General features: G+C 48.2%; 4 protein-coding genes across 4 annotated transcripts; 1 reads left to right on the top strand and 3 right to left on the bottom strand.

Moving 5' to 3' along the window:
• Positions 1-5,978: 5,978 nt before the first annotated feature.
• N7503_000376 (uncharacterized protein) lies at positions 5,979-7,018 on the top strand. The gene is made up of 2 exons (XM_057059937.1): positions 5,979-6,264; positions 6,320-7,018. The coding sequence occupies exons 1-2, from the start codon at positions 6,099-6,101 to the stop codon at positions 6,988-6,990; spliced, it is 837 nt and encodes a 278-aa protein (XP_056926860.1). The 5' UTR covers positions 5,979-6,098; the 3' UTR covers positions 6,991-7,018.
• Positions 7,019-8,749: 1,731 nt separating this feature from the next.
• N7503_000377 (lipase family protein) lies at positions 8,750-12,176 on the bottom strand (the record flags this gene model as incomplete). Its single annotated transcript, XM_057059938.1, has 2 exons — positions 8,750-11,806; positions 11,859-12,176. 2 exons carry the CDS (start codon positions 12,174-12,176, stop codon positions 8,750-8,752), a joined length of 3,375 nt encoding a protein of 1,124 aa, XP_056926861.1.
• A 165-nt stretch (positions 12,177-12,341) lies between these two features.
• On the bottom strand, positions 12,342-13,724 carry N7503_000378 (lactate 2-monooxygenase; the record flags this gene model as incomplete). The annotated part of the gene is made up of 4 exons (XM_057059939.1): positions 12,342-12,679; positions 12,730-13,372; positions 13,439-13,460; positions 13,516-13,724. The coding sequence occupies 4 exons, from the start codon at positions 13,722-13,724 to the stop codon at positions 12,342-12,344; spliced, it is 1,212 nt and encodes a 403-aa protein (XP_056926862.1).
• A 1,817-nt stretch (positions 13,725-15,541) lies between these two features.
• On the bottom strand, positions 15,542-16,122 carry N7503_000379 (uncharacterized protein; the record flags this gene model as incomplete). The annotated part of the gene is made up of 4 exons (XM_057059940.1): positions 15,542-15,563; positions 15,627-15,767; positions 15,830-15,917; positions 15,999-16,122. 4 exons carry the CDS (start codon positions 16,120-16,122, stop codon positions 15,542-15,544), a joined length of 375 nt encoding a protein of 124 aa, XP_056926863.1.
• Between the last annotated feature and the right edge of the window lie 739 nt (positions 16,123-16,861).

Raw genomic sequence — 16,861 nt, forward strand, 5'->3', positions numbered from 1 at the left:
TCCAATAACAGCCTCTAATAGGTACTGCGTCGAATCGGTCTCCCTTACCTCTTTCGCACCGTCAGCAATGGAAAGCCAACTGCAGTGTCATGCAGATCGACCACCGGGCGTTTCCGTCGCAGATCACAGGCTCCATTTCGGAGGTTTTGCATACCAATCGTTGGGCGACGTTGGGCATCCCCTCGCTACGGCCAACTTTATTTCATGGGCTTTGTCCCCCTGTTCGACCCCTCACCGGCCACCCTCCGCTGCTCTGTGGCGTTACTCGTTGGCTGCATCATGCAACCCCATGGGTGACCGTACAAGGCTGATCGACACTGCGCCTCATCTGTGTGGTGGAGGAGCTAAGTGATTGGTTCGATATTCCACGATCCGCATGGTCGATCCTGATAGATACAGACCAGGCCACATACAGTAAGTTGACCTGGGATGCATTGGCCAAATAACGAATGCACATACACGTTGCATTTCATCTTGCATGCTGAGCTGTCCACGCTTTGACTGAAGAATTAGGTTCCCAGGAAGCTAAGCTCCCACACAGAGTTCATAGAAACTTTTGATCTTCACGGTTCTTGATTCTTCTAGTTCACCGCTTCTCCCTGTATACCAAACTGGAGTATGACGCATATCGCCCCTAGAAATATGCATAGAAAGTCAACTGAAATCAAAAAAATGAAATCAAAAAAACTAAAATCAACTCCAAAACTCAACCACAGATACCCCAAGCCCATGACGCGCGGACGATACCGTGGCGCCGCTCCCTGTGCTAACGGCTAGGATCCCGCCGCCAGCCCCCGGTAACTAACAACACTATAGTAGCAGTCAACGCCTCCTCACTTTGATTATCCGGATCCGGGACCCCGGGGATTGGATTATCCCAACGGAATGGCTCGGGGCTACTAAAACCTGCACATTACCAGGTGATGTGGAGCGGATGCGGTTGTGGAAGCGGAAGTGGAGGGCGCTTGGAGCAGCCGAAGTTTGCTGATTCGTTCATCCGCCAAAGCAATTTGCACACAGACCGCTCTTACGGCGTAGATTAGATTACAGGTGCACAATAACATAGTAAGACGACAGAGAAGATAGAAAATAAAAGGCGCAGTTTTGATGTTCCCAGCTAATTCCCGAGGTCTAGGGGCTAAGAAATGCCATTAAACTCAAGTAAAGTAAGTTTGCGCAACATCGCATTTCGCACCCAACAAAGTATGGTCCGGAAAATCATTATCCACTTCTCATCCTAACGGCCCCCAATGTTTCAATTTCAATCGGAGCTCCCAACACGTTCCTTAGATGCCGTGTAACAATGACCTCGGTAGGATTCAGATCTAGTCGGCCGGATGTGAATCCTAGTGTTTCGGGTTCGGGTTCGCTTAGGTAAAAGGATGGAGTCATGTAACCCCGTGTTTGTGTGCAATTACACTGTTGCATCTCGAGTTGGGGTTCAGACTGGATGTGCAGTTATGCGTATGCGAATTAATATGCATAGTACATCACATCGCACATGCGTTCCCATTCTATTAACAGCATTTGGTTTTTTTTTTAATCGCCTCCTTGATGCAACCGTGGGATGATCTACGCGGTCTCAGCATAGCGCTTTGAAAAATTATAATGCACGGTAGCAAGTGCATACACCTAAAGTATATGCCCAAATTGTATACAGCCCCGTTTAACCAAGGTTTACGTTGATGGAGAATTCCCTCAAATCCTGGGGCAAACCTTCTTTACGAGCGACAATCCATACAGATCCCTGCCGTGGAATAATTCATTGCCGGGAACGAACTCTCCTCGAATCAATGTCAATTGATCATCCAGGATCTGCCTTTAGTGCGTAGTCGCCACGTCTCCTACATACGCCTGTACTGTATGTAGTGCACCCGATCACCCGCATCAGGGTCTGAAACGATCGCCAGGCTGGACTAGGCCAACAAAGAATTTACTTTTCCTTAGTCGCCCTCGAGGGGGTCAGAGGGTCATGTACACGGGGCCATTGCTGACTGCAAATAGATGACGACCCGAACTACTGGTACATATCCTTGCACTAGACTACGCCTATTATGGTACTATGTCCTTGATGCTATCAAGTTGGATGCAAGATATTGTAATGCTTACCAAGGACCACTTTAGGCAAGAAGTTTGTCCATCAGAGAAACCCAAAACTTGGTCTGAAGGTATAGTGCACAGGTACATCATCATACCTGTATATTGCTTTGCCTAGTAGGTGATACGGGGGATACGCATTGCGGAATTAACTCGGAAAGGGCAAAGTCAAAGTCACAGACCTCGGAATTTCCAGATCCTAAAATATCGCCTTTGCGGGTAAGCGCTGAGATCTTGCAAATCATGTGGTCATGTACTTTGTACGTGCATGTACGAAGTACATGTACAGGATCAGGATGATCTACGAAATCAGATGAGCCCAACCACCTAGTAAAAGTTGAAAGCTGGAACTTCCGGGGCTTAGCTTCAGAACCTTGGAACCATTGCCGACATTAATCATCAAAGAAATCCCCTCACCTCCCCAATCAAGTTACTCCCGCCCCCGCTAGAACGAAAGGAATGTATTGTAAAAAGGGAAATAAAGAAAAAAACCACCGGCCGATCGGCAACACGGGGTTTATACCTTATCCGGCCTAGTTCGATATCGCTAAGATCCCAGCTTGTTGGGGCTTGGACCGGAGGTGTCGATCCTAGTGACGAACAGGTCGTGTTTCAGCGCGGCTGACACATTCTTTTCGGTTTCTCCGATCTTTGATCGTCGGTCGATCCAGGGGTGTTACACACTACACTGAGCTTTGTTCTGGATTTTGGGCACTTTTCTCTTTTGTATAGTAAAGGGATACGGGGGTATACGTAGACATCGTTTTTTGCTTTTGGTGGTGCTTTTGCTTTTGTACGTATTCTATACGGGCGCTTCCGATAAATTTAGATGCATTTGCATTGGGACTTGCATATGATCTTGTTAATTTAGGAACATAATATGATACTGACTAGAATGTAGGGATTAGCTCTGCAGTTGTCTGCAGTTGTTGTTGGGGTACAGTGGAATGTTGCCTCTTGCCTTGCCCCTGAGGTGAGGCAATACGAATACGTTCAATAGAGTATACGGCAAATCCGCCGTTGTCCGATGCTTTCTAATGATGTATAATCGAGAGTTGTGAACAGACCAATGAAGTAAAACAGCACCGGAGAGACTGCCCGAATGGAGCTATGGCCAGCAGTTGCCTGGTGATCCACCGGGGCGATCCGCCGGATCAGGAAGGAGGTTAGACGCAGAGTGACAGGTCCGCTTCCGCGTCAGTTGGACACGTCAAGGGGACTCATTTCCACGTGTGAGAGGGTCTTGAGGGTCTACGAAACCTGATTGAGACATTGGTATCTATGATTAGATTGAATTCGATAGTTGCGGCTGTATGGTTGAAAAGGGATCGGATCCGGGGTTAGTGATCCTCATGCACTAGAATAACTAGTCTACTTATAATTCCAGTAAATATTAGTGATAAATATTCTAGAAGACGACATTATTCTTATTAATTAATATTAAGGATTGAGATGCCGTTTTTAATCAAGAGCATAAATTAAATTGGGAAGCATATTTCATGCCGAACGGATTCCGTCGGGACATAACTCTGCCGAGCACCCTTTTCACCTTCCCAAGATGGTTCAAGGTCCCAGGGCCCAGTCCTTTGCAGATCGTGGGGAACATCTACCCACACAAATCCCTACATAGTAAGATTAGCATGAATTCAAAATAAAATTCATCTCGCTTCGGTCGCTCATAATTTACTTTTCAAGTCAATTCCATGCAGCTTCAGGTCAGATGCAGACATGCAAGTGCCATGTGTTCGCCGCGTGGTTGGACACAATACAATATGGGGGAGATTGCCCCACACATGTGATATGGGAAAAAAGGGGTGAGACACTTCTCGCGTGGCCATGGGGCCACGCATGGGCCGGGATGATCCCCGATCGATCACTACCCGGGAGAATGGCTTAAAGGGTATTAGTACGCGACGCATACAAATTACAGTACAATGAAAGGGATCTACGTCAGTCTCGGATGTCCACTCGGATCGGCTAGTTTTACAATCTGATTGCCGTGCTCCGTGAGAGAGTCCATTCTACGGGATACTCCATAAGCAATACCAAGGAGAAATTAGAAAAGTCGTGTTACTTTGTTAGTGTTAGGTAAATTTTCCCATTCACCCAAGGCACCGGGCCCGGGCCACACTTCTGCCGCAAATTAGGTTTTGTCCTGGAGAGGAATGTCCTGTCGACAAAGTTTCGTTTCAACCATAGACCAAAAGCCTAGCAAAGAAGGAAAGAACCTTCGAGCTTTCCCGTCTGGCCCATTTTGCCGGGAATATTATCCCCAAGTACCATATAAACCATGTAAATGGAAATTTTGGGTTTTGTGTGGAAATGAAGAGCGTCAAGCAGGAAGGCAAAAAAAAAATGACCCAGCCCCTTCGAGCCGCAACGCCAATCAAGCCGGGCGGAATACTAACGCCGGGATTCTAGAGACTAGTCGATCCCGAACAGAAGTGCCGTGTGCGGTGAATGGGTGGGGAAGGAATTGTTATTTTTCTCGAAAGGGCCGATCAGGAGGATCGCCGTGGATCACGCTCGAGCCTTTCCACGCGCGTTTTGGGGGGTCGGGGGTGCATCGGCATATGTCTAGATTGATCTTAGTGAAGTACCAGGTCAATATTTTCTTTTCTTGATTACGGCCATTAATAGTAGTCGGAATCCTTCCGGCAAACAAGTCAAACAAGTCAAAACAATAATCAACCATGTCTCTAAGACAGTACTCAAGAGACTCAAAAAAAGGTCGCTGACGAAGGCTTTAGTAACTGACCAGGATATTCACCAGGGAGAAAGTGAAACTCCCCTTGCTTCCCCTAAAACGGCCGCACGGAGCAGGCGATCCTGGAGTGGACCAAAGCAGAGCAGTGGAGCCTCGCTTCCACGAGGTCGGGACGGATCCAGGACTAACGGCCAATCCCCGATCTCGCCTGTGCAGAATCGTGCACGGGCCCAGACAACGGCCCCGTTCCAGAACGCCGATCAGATCGTTTCTACTTTGGGACTCAGGATCTTCAGGAGACCCTGCGATCGCCTTTTGGCACCTTCTGTTCTGGTAAATGCGGAGCCAAGACATCTCTGGTTCATTTTTAGTTTTACTTTTTGCGTCGACACGTACGTGTAATAGTGGACCATATAGTTAAATCTTAATTGAAAATGCAGGATCTGTAGCTTTGACGATCAATTGTAAGGTTTGTGTAAGCGAGGCAGCGGTCCCGAGCGCTTAGAGCCGCCACCGCCGTCATGTAGTATTTTATTGTGTAATTTTTATGTATTCTGTATGCGTGTCTGGCCCCAACGGAGGTTTGTACATTTCGGGATTAGCGTAATGCGGGTCCTTTATGACCTTCCCTTTTGGCTTCCACGCGACATGAATCCGGGGCCGCCCCTTACTGACAGATCAGTGTCCTTGTGAGTATTCCAAGACTGAGAACAATAAATTTGAAAGTTTGCTATATGAAAGTTTCTGTAATATACTCTGGTTCATGCTGACCTCTGCGCTGAGTACGTAATTCGAGTGGTTCGACCGTTTATGGGGCGTATGTGACAGGTAAGCAGGATCTGCACTAGCTAACCGAGGCCAACGGGGACTTTCCGGCCTCCCATATCGGGCCTAGTGGCTTCGGACGCTAGGCACATCGCCAGTTTTTGATTGGCTTGTTCATCACCTGTGGGGCCTCGCTTTCTCTTGATCTTTTTCTCGTTTTTGACTTTTTTTTCTTTTGCTCGCATGGCATCGTCATCTTCCCCACCGTAGGGTTAATCTCCGAAAGAATTGTTTTTATTATTATTTTATTATAATTAATTAAATTAAGCTTTAGAACGGACTGTCTCACCTTTTTGTACGAGATTCAATCAGGAAACCCACCCTGGCTAATTTGCTGTTCGCTTTCCCCCTCGGCATCGTCGATCATCCACGCGAGTTCTGACTATAAACCCTCGTGCCCCCCATACTTTACTTCTCTGTATTCCTCTCCCCCAAACTTCATACCCCATAACACCGAGGTATCTTAATCATGGATCTCGCCAATCTTCTTACTGGCGCTCCTAAGCCATATACCGAGACCTACCACAAGCGTTCTTTGCAAGCGCCTCCCTCCCCACCGGTCGAGGATCAGGTCAAATGTTCTTTGCCTTCTATCTCCAGTTTGTTGGAAGGTGCCGACGGCCAGCACGCAGCTAGTATGTTTCCATCTTCAATCTATACCCACATTAAACATCATCTAACATTCACCAGAGCGTCAACGTCTCAGCCCATCGCTGTCCCGGGATCGTGATGTCTACGACACCATTCACCTCCCACCAACTCCTCCTCTCCGTCCAGGCTCCGGATCAGGTCACGCCCGTTCTCCAGAACTGAAGTCCCACCACCGTTCCTCAGTCTCAAGTACCGGCTCTGCACCAATGTCCAGCGGTCCCTACGCCTCTCCCGCTCCAAGCGTCTTCTCATACTCTTCTCCCATCGAGGCCCAAGCACCAATGTACTACCCCCGCCCACCAACAGCCTCAAGCTTCCAGCCCGCGACGCCCGTCACCGCGCCGCAGATGCCTCAACAACAGGTTCACCACCAACACGCACAACCTACTCCTCGCTCTCCATCTCTCATCTCCCCCGTTACTCCTGCTTGGCAACACCACCACTACTTCCCACCTTCCACTACAACTCCCTACCAGCAGAACCATGATCGCTATATCTGCCGCACATGCCACAAGGCTTTCTCGCGCCCTTCTTCGCTCCGCATACACTCCCACTCTCACACGGGCGAGAAGCCTTTCCGGTGTACACATGCCGGTTGTGGAAAGGCCTTCTCTGTGCGCAGTAATATGAAGCGTCATGAACGGGGTTGTCACTCTGGTCGTCCTGTTGCGCCTATCCCGGCTGCTGCTCCCACTGCTCTTGTGTCATAGACACTTGACAGCTCAAATGGAACGGTTCAAAACAAACCCCAAAAATTGAACCGAACCGACCTGCTTTGCATTACTACCTTTCCTTCCATATTTCTTACGGAAGGACTGGATGGATGGTTGCATGGATGATTTGAGAAATAATCTTTCCAAATCTTGTTTTATTGCATTTTCTTTTGTTATTTACTATGTCATTTTATGGGGGCGCTGGGATTTTTTTGGCGTTGGATCTGGGATGACTACTTTTTTGTCTCCGCTCGCCGTGATACCCTGGATTCTTTGGAGATTTTTTTGGGCCGGATTAGAGATTCTGAAGATCAGATCGATAAATATTAAAAATTACGAGAAATGTATTATTTATGATTACTTCCTTCTTTTCCTCTTATTTCCAGTCTTATTCTAGGTTTCGGGTTCGGGTTCGGGTTCGGATCGCCGGTATACACCAGGAGAAACTGGAATAACTTGCGTAATCTACAGGCCACGGGGTATACCTATAGAAGATAATCACAAATATCTCCAATTTAAACTCGATTTTAACCTCTAGATCCATACTACCATCCACCTAGGGAGGTATAATATGACCTATCCAATGTAGCCATCCGCCTTTGACATATTCAGATTCCACCCAGTCCTCACCCTATTCAAGTAGTAAAGCTCCGAAGACAAACATTTACTTCTTGACTGTTTCGAAATCTCCTATAGCGAGGTACGTATCCTCGTACTTTAGTCTCCTACATTGGTCATGCATTTCGTAGCGGTGGACCTCAGTTTGCGCGATATATATTTTGGGATGGATCAGCCTTACCAGACTAGACTAAGCCAAGGCTATTTCTTTTCTAGCGAACTCTTTTCGAACCCCTTTGTCCCAAATATCCAATCTATACCAAATAGGGAGGAGGTATTAGATTTTAACTATTTCTTAATTTTGGGGTGAATGAAAGCTTATGGTTCGCGAGTTCCAATCCTAACTCCGCTCGGATGTTCCCCGGACCCAGACGTCGGTAATGGATGGAATGCGTTTAGCCATTCTACAGCGAATCACGCAAAAATGGAAAATATGGTGAAGTCAGGCAGTTTAGAATTGACAGGATCTATGGAGTACCATAAATGGAAATAAACGGAACACGGAGGATTGGATGTTTGCAGAGTTGTGTTTCATCATAGAGGTCGGGGAGTTAGGGATAAGCCACTGGGGTGAGTTCTCACTTCTCACCCGCCGCCTTTCGCGATAACAATCCCAACCAACATTGTCAGATAATCAATTACAGACACACCGTATCTGATCTACGGTAAACATCAGTCCAGGGTTGAATCAATTCAAGTTGATTAGAACATTTGGAAAGTATCTGCGTGTTCGGGGTTTGCTCACATGGCCAAGCTGACTTTCTATGTATCCATCTGCGGTCCAGTGTAGATCTTCTTGGCGCGCTGATATGTGCCTTACCAGGTGCGATGTCCGGCCTGATCCAGTTATTTATGATGTAAACCTTCGAAGGTTTGTGATTCAAGGGGGAGTGTTTCAGGTTTAAGGTTCTTTGACGGCTGTGCAGGATCCCAAGGTTGCTGAAACGGAACATTCCCGAGCTTAATGATTGATGTCTGTACTACTCTACGATCTATCCAAATTATATCCACTGTATACCGTAATCGATCCGACATTCTAACAAACCCGAAATTCCAGTATATCCGAAATACCATAGATCCCATCGTAAATCATAATTTCATCCAAAATCATAGATCATCCACCACATAGCCAAATGAATCACTCATCCAAAACCCCCCTAACCAAAGCAGCAAGACTAGTCTCGTACCTAGCCGGATTATGATCACTCAACATCCCCGATGCAAATCTCAATTCCCCAAACCATTTCTCCACATCCCGAATAAACCTCATTTGAACCCTCGTAGCAGGTCGTCCAAGCCTCGGATACCCATCCCCAAACTCCGGCTGCGGCGTGAATGCTTCGCGCTGTAATACGCGCATAGTCTCAACCACGAATACCTCGCCTGGCGGCATCAGTTTTGGTGCTCGCATCGCGTCGCGGAGGAGGGCGAGCGTTTTCCAGGCCCAGGCGTCTTCGCCTACGCCATCGCCGGCGTTTACCACTAGAGGCGGCTGGTTGACATAGAATTTGTGCACGATACTTTGACGGAGTGTTTCGTGGAGACGTTGGCGAATATGTGTTTTTGCCTGGGAGACGTCTGTCTTGAAGAGGTGGGATGCTGTATGCATATCGTGAAGGATGCCGAGGGATAGACTTGGGACTATGTCGGAGCCGTTTACGATTGTTGTTATTAGGTTTCGGGTTGCGAGGCGAAGGAAAGGGGACATTACGGCTGGGGGACCGTAGGCGTAGACGTGGATTGGGCGGCCTGGGGGTAGGTCGTAATGTGGTGTGGATTCTGAGGTTTGTGTGTTGCTGTCGGTTAGAAGGCGGGTTGAAATTGGATGGCAAGGTGCTGTGACGAAGGATGGGCCTGCAAGAGAGCTGCTTGGCTCCGAGATCATGGTTGCGAGTAGAGCTGCCACGCCGCCGCCGAGGGAGTGGCCGCAGAGTACGACGCCGTAATCCGTGAACTCTTCCAGTGCTGCGCGGAGAGTGATCATCACTCGGCCGCCGCCGCCTTCGAGGAGTCGCTTCGCGGAGGCGTGCATTCCTTTGTGTACCTTCCAATTTTTGCCTTGCCATTCCAGGTCGTCGTAGTCGCAGGTCATGTCTGTGAGGATGTCTTCAAAGCCCCAGGTTCCTCGGAGGGTGAGAACTACTGCCTTGGACTCGTGGTCGATGGACAGGTAGTGTACGAGAGGGAACCCGCTTTCAGTTTCACCGGCCGCATTTGAGCCTCCAGCTGGATCCACAAAGGAGGAGAGTAGAATTGTTGATGGTGGGAGGCCGGCATTGTGTTCGAAGGCACTATGTTCATGGCTGTCCGACATTTTATGCGGGATGCTTTTCGCATCCTTAGGTACGCCCATGACCTTCAACGCACTGGAACCGTATGAAGCAGAGGAAAAGCGACAGAATCGGCGTATGTTTTGAACAAAATGCCTCTTTGGAAAGATTCCTGGCACGATGCCATCACGATTTAGTGCTTGAATGGTGTCTATATCTTCATAAGCGCTTTTGCGCGAGCGATGAGCTAGCAAAAGCGATGTTTCAGAACCAGCAGTCGCGACAGAGTACATGCTAGGGGTATACGACTGCGATCTTCTGTGCAGTGCTGATGAGCCCGGGCAATCATTGGACACAGGCCCGTCCGTTTCAGACCTTGATACCGACAAGGAACTGGTGCTGCGAACATGAGTTCGAGATGTGGCAGGAGATCCCGGGCGCAGGTCTCCAGCACGACGTGAGAAGGCATCAGTATGTGTAAGAAGAGACTCTTGACTTCTTTCATGCGAAACATAGTGACCTGCTCTGGAATTGTTCCTATCATGCATACCATGGGCAGGAGCATGTTTGGCTTGCGACCGTGGAGAGTGGCCTTGGGGAGAGTTGGAGAAAGGCGATCTTCGTAATCCACTATTCGGACCAGGGGTGGAAGGCCGATACTCTGCTGTTTGACTTGGTCTGACTGGGACTGGTCGATTTGCTTTCTCTCGTGCGGTCGCTTCTTTCATCGACGCCGCTCCTCGAGCAAGCTTTGTAGGCTGTCTACTGGCGGATGTGCCAGAGGATCCTGGTGCTTTGACAGCCGGCCTTTTGGGGAGCGGTGGCTTCACGCTGCTGGTCTTCTCGTGACCAGCGGGCTTGAAGCGCTGGGCAAATTTAGAGCCTCTGCCTGCGGCCTTTTCAGTCTGGCCAGTTGAAGACCTCGATATCGAGAATCCATCTTTGATAGTCGCATCACTCGTCGAGCCTTCCGACTGAGCTCGCTTGAGCTGGCTCCTCGGATTCCCGGCCAATGCCGAATTTACTTGTGAAGGCCGCTGGTAATCAGGCTCAATGAAATCCGGGATGGATGGACCCTGGGGTCGCAGCTGTGTGCTCTGCGACTTATTGAAGGCTGTGCGAAATACGACAGTGTGCTTCGGGAGTTTCGAAAATTCCGGCACACTAGGACTTGCATGGTCATGATGGTGAAATCGTTCTTCAACCATTGTAGTCCCAGGAGGTGCTGCGATTTCAGCCATCTCGTCATCGAAAATATCCACCGTGATTGTTCTTGCAGTCAGAGCCTCGGATCTTATGGAAGCATGACAGCCTGGTGGTAACTGGCTCATGATGTACGCTCGGATATCTTCGTCTGAGACCTGTTGTTGACTGTCCAGTGGGAACGAAAGACGAGCCCCTGTATATGAATCCGAGTTACTCGAGCGTCGCTGCACGGCATTGAAGGATTGATCCCCAGTGCCCGGCATCACGAATGAAGCGCCCTCCTGCTCGTCAGGGCCTTCTTCACGCGCTTCATTTGGGAATTGTAGTTGATGTGTTCCAACAACATCTGCCCGGGCTCCATTGTCAAGGATGACGGTATCCCAAATGACTTCATCACCGCCATTCTCTCGCAGTCGTCTTTCGGTATTCCTTTTACCCCAGCGCTGCAGAAGTGCAAAGCCCACTGAGCCAATCAACAGGTCCCCCACACCGATCTTCTCGATGCTGGCGCCGGTGTCGACGGATCTGAACTCACGCCGAATTAGGGTAATAATAGCCGCAATGGCCCTGGAACTCTCGGTCGATCCTAAAATCGCATCAAGGGTTGATAGAAGTGCCTGCGAGAAGTTCGCCACGGAAGCCAACGTGGTTGACGAGAAATGAAAAGTAGCCGCGGCGAAGAAGGATGCGGAGGTTACGGTTGTATGTAATGTTGCTAACTGATTTGATGTGAGTAGTAGATCTCGCCTGAAGTAAATTTTTTTCACTTACACTTCGTTCTAACAGTGATTCAGCCTCCATTCGTCCATGATCATCCCCACTACGAATCGCGACATCGCGACCGGCACGCGTCAGAATGCCTTCAACCACAGCACGGCCCAATTCTAAGCTCGTTAAGGTTGTCACTCGCGCGCCATCTAGGGCAACTCCACCAAAGAATGACCCGATGCGTAGCGTAAGTGAGGTTGATTGGGTCAGCAGAGATACCAAGGACGCGACTGGACGCGGGAGGAGCGTTGTGCCCGAGGTTGCGGGGACATGGCTTGTTAAAGCATTAGATTCGTTTGGTTCATCAGCATTTGCAGTCATAATGAGCCATGAGTAGATTCAATGATAAAGATGTAAAAGATAGAAAGAACAAGAATACAATGAAATCAACATTGGGCATCTAATGGAATCTAGATCATTTGACATGTGATTTCCACTTTGTTGGGAAATGACGTAGCCAATCGTCCATCGGGTATATCTTCATATCTACATCATCACCTTCGAATCTCCTCCGTATGTGACTCGGCGAATCTGTTTCGGGTTACACTCTTTCACCGAGCGAATTCCTGACAGCGTCATGTTCTGCCACAGATCACCAAGCATGTTCTTAATCACCTGCCGAGCACCTTCTTTTCCATCGATGCTGAGTCCATAAACAATGGGTCGTCCTACCATCACGGCTTTAGCTCCCAGGCACAGTGCTTTGACGACATCCATTCCTGTTCGGATACCGGAGTCGAATAGCACTGTCATCTGGTCGCCGACCGCCTCAACGATCTCGGGGAGAACATCTAGCGAACCGATCGCACCATCAACCTGGCGGCCTGCAGATAGTCAGCAATTGTAAATCCATGGAGTGCAGATTGAAACATACCACCGTGATTAGAAACCACGATTCCTTCGCAGCCATGTTTGAGTGCCAACTTCGCATCCTCCACATGCTGGATACCCTTCAAGACGATGGGACCGTCCCAGTGCTCCTTCAGAAAAGCGATATCTTCCCAAGAATGAGGTTGACCCATATGCACATCGGCCAACCATGCGACCGCAGCACCAACGATATCCTCTTCGACTGGCTTTCCAGACTTCTTCTCAAACTTGGCCCGGAAAACTGGATCACTGAACCCGACCTGGCACCCGGTTCCCTTGAGGAACGGGATGTACCCGTTGTCAAGATCAGCCGGTCGCCAGCCCTGAGTCCAGCAGTCCAAAGTGATGACCAGGACCGAGAAGCCGCTAGCCTTTGCCCGCTGCAGGATTGACACGGTGACATCGTTATCTTTAGGCCAGTAGAGCTGGTACCAGCGTTTACCATTGCCGCTGGCTTCTGCGAGCTCCTCAATAGAGCTGGTACCAGCCGTGCTCATAGTGAAAGGAATGCCTTCCTCTGCGCAGACCTTGGCCAGCCCAGTGTCCTTATCTTCGTGGAAAATACGCTGAACTCCAAGTGGGGCCACGATCAGTGGAGTGTCGTACTTCTGACCGAATAATTCCACTGAAACGTCCTGCTCCGTGACCTAATAGAAACAACCACTTTTGTCAGCTAACAAACATAGTGAGAAGCCATAACAGGCGTAACCAACATCGGGCATCATCCGTGGGATCCTAGAGAAATTAGCCTTACGCTACAAATCACATGTCGCGAGTAGGTCAGACTTACATCTTCCACTGCCGAAAGGCCAACCGGTTACTATCCATAGTCGCCTTCTCACCAGCACCCCCAGATACAAAGTTATACGTCTCCTCGCTGAGAGCCTTTTTCGCTTGTTCTTCCAGCATCCTCGGATCAGTTGTGACGGTCGGCTTGATACCCATCAGGGTACCCTTGGCAAAGACAACATTCTGGTAGCTTCCGTAATTAGTCGCCATGTTGATAATGATCGAAAGAAATAAAGCTTGGAGATTGCGAAGTAAAGATTGCGAACTAAAAAGCTGGGCAAGTCTGACCCAAGAAGAGACAATTTATATTCCATCGACAATACGAGATAGCCTGATTGGGTTTATGAAACACGAGCCCCCAAACCTTGCCATTCTCGGAGTATGTGAGATTTGGTATACTCCGCTTCTGTATTTTTCCTACGCAACCTATCCCAAGATCATGACACTGGGAAGGTCAAACCTACTAATATACCGAATACAGAATTCCCAAATTATGAAATGGGGCCGAAGATCATTCTAGTCATGTTAATATCGGGGCCAAATACTATTCCAGCCAACATCTCACTGGGGCCAATGAGTGAGCTTTCATGAGATTCTCTATACGCTCCGCATAATTTCAAGTCCACAACAGTTGTTCATGACTCCAGCTACGTTGTCTAAGTTCCAAAATTGATTTTATTGAAATAAGGAAGCTTCGAATGCATATTATTGTAACTGGTGGAGGATTACTATGAGCAAAATCAGACTTGGGTACAATTAGCCCCCAATCTTCACCGCGTGTGGCGTAGTTCGGACATGTCAGACCCAACACGACAGTGTTGGCGTCTGGAAAATTTGCAACCCTGATTAATTAGTTATAAAATGTGTAGGCAACAACAAATTCTCGACCTCGGGAATGATCATCAATACTTCTTACATCGAGAACCTTGTCTTGAACCCAATCGCGAAACCCCCTATACCCCGAAATAATATTCCACATATCTCTTTTCAGAAATATGATAGGCTGATATAACGGGGCTTATAATGAGATCTTGTATTAGTCCTGTATAGTCTTATTTTCCAGGTTGGAGGGCTCTTGCGCAAGGTTATTAAATTGTATAATTGATGTCCGGTCGCGCGTCGCTAAAGCGGCACTCACCAATTTCTTATATAGGCCGTAGCGCCGCACGCTATCTTGGTTCAACTATATGGTGTCTTCCTTTGATATATCCAGAACATACCACCATAACGTGTGGATAATAGCATAGGATAGGGCGCGAACGGGTAAGAAACATCATCTAAGGGGTAATCGACCCGCCTGTTACGCTATTACGGACCTAACTATTATAATTACCAATTGACACTGGTCCTGGAAGCAGGGGTTACACTTAGGTAGAGTCTAAATAAATTAACCTTGTAGCTTCTGGGTATATAATAGCAGCGGGGTAAGTAGGAGGGTAGAAGATCACGAGAAGTCATCTAACCTCTATCGCCGTAAGTAAGCTAAGCTTACTTTATAGAGACCTCGGTATAACGCAATGGACATTAGGATACTTGTTCTATCCTTGATTCTTTGTCAATAGCTAATCAATGTATGCGCTTGTTAGAAGAAACTTGATTTCAGGCGACATGGTCTACAGGGGTGACCAGAGTTCCACCGGAATGGCATGACTGGAATTCCAATCCCCTTCATTCTTCTCTTCCCTCTTCCCTGCTAGTTTCCCAGCTTACTTCAAAGTCTATGACATTCAGCTAGAACAGAGAGCTGGGTAATATCTAGGCAAGACTTTTCATTCGGAATTCAGTGATACTGTCTGCAAAGTAGCTACATTGTATGAAGATCTTGAATTTCCCTATGAAAGATAACCACAATTCTAGTCTTATACGCACAAAATAAATTGCATACAGAGTCAGTGAGAGAAAATGACAGGGAGAAAAACAGAAGGAGTTGGTCGATGCCCGAGAAGGAATAGTAGGGGGAATCTGTTGAGAGAGTTCCCACAGGGTTGAATAGCTTAGAGCACTGAACTTGTCCAGCAGCTGGCCGCCTAGTTGTCGCTAATAGACCCACTAGAACCAATCATTCCGCATTATAAAACGCTTCATGTACATGTTGGAATTCCCCCTGCGCACCAACTTCCATTAGACGTCGTTTTGCAGCACCTGAAAGATGACGCCGCCAAGGCCCAGTTCCAAGTAAGCTTTGGGCAGACTTCAGCAATACGCGGAGAGCCGATGAGAGCGTTAGTGTGTTTGCCATTACAATTGAAGTTCCTAAGTCGTGTTAGCCCTCAGGTGAATTTCAACATGACACCCTGGTGGGAGGGTGGACTTACTCCCAGATTGTGCATTCATAGCCACTGGGAATCTCCATTTGCTGGAGATGGTCGTTGAACTGCGTAAGACTACCGCCATTCAGGGAGACTGTTGGATCTGTTCAGCTACCCTTTCTCTTCGGAGGTGTTTGGGATCAGGGGAAGAGAAGTGAGGGTTCGATTCACTTACAGCAACTGCCATCAGGATCCACGTTGTAAGGAACAGTGACTCCACTGGTGCTGACCAGCGACACCACAATGGCAGCGTTGGCATAGCCGAGGAAAAGCAAGCTGGCAATTGGTTTGAAAAGCATATTGATTGAGTAGACACGAACTTCTTGTTGGACTGGCGACTGTGTTCAGAGTGTATTGAATGTTTGACTTGAAAGCTTGAGCAGAGAAAAATGGTGCTGTAATGTCCCGGTATTTATACCTCAGATGGTGGAGATTAATTTGATGGGATGCCCTCTTTTCTGTCTCCTCAACACAATACTCTTGCGGTGAGCATACAAATAAAATTCGTCAAAATATGCCAATATTGGCCTATACGAGCTGGATCACCGGCCATGATTTGATAATTCGTCAGTAACCAAACAGCCTGCTTATGTGCATGTACCCCGACTCCCGATGCTCAGAAGGAGTAAGCTCAGGCAACCCACCATCTATGACGGCTCGGGTATCGCTAGCGTGATCTAACTTCAGCCCTGTTTCGAGGGTCCAGAAGAGCTGCTGCCGTTGCCGACGTAGCTCTCTTCCTGATTGGCTAGTAAAAATTCATGAGCCCGACACACCTGATCAGTTGAAAAGCCCTAATATGCAGCCAAGCAGAGATTACATAGTCAACCTCACTCAATATTGAAGCGAGGCAGCTGAAGGCTGGCACGCCTGGTGAGCACTAGTTTTTGAATCGCTTCAGTTCTACATGTTGGGATGTGTGAAGATAATTAGACAAGCAAGAATTTCACCCAAGTGGTCTCCCTGCTAATAAGCTTACCTGTATTCTAGACGCTTTCGCCAATGTACACGAGGACACTGGGAAAGTTTACTTGTCTG

Source organism: Penicillium pulvis (assembly GCF_028828015.1).
Source record: "Penicillium pulvis strain IBT 33274 chromosome Unknown contig_10_segment0_segment0, whole genome shotgun sequence".
Lineage (NCBI taxonomy): Eukaryota > Fungi > Ascomycota > Eurotiomycetes > Eurotiales > Aspergillaceae > Penicillium > Penicillium pulvis.

Coding starts and splice junctions, on each gene's coding strand:
- N7503_000376 (XM_057059937.1), top strand. CDS start 6,099: ATGGATCTCGCCAATCTTCTTACTGGCGCTCCTAAGCCATATACCGAG. Junction 6,265..6,319: donor CGACGGCCAGCACGCAGCTA/GTATGTTTCCAT, acceptor AACATTCACCAG/AGCGTCAACGTCTCAGCCCA.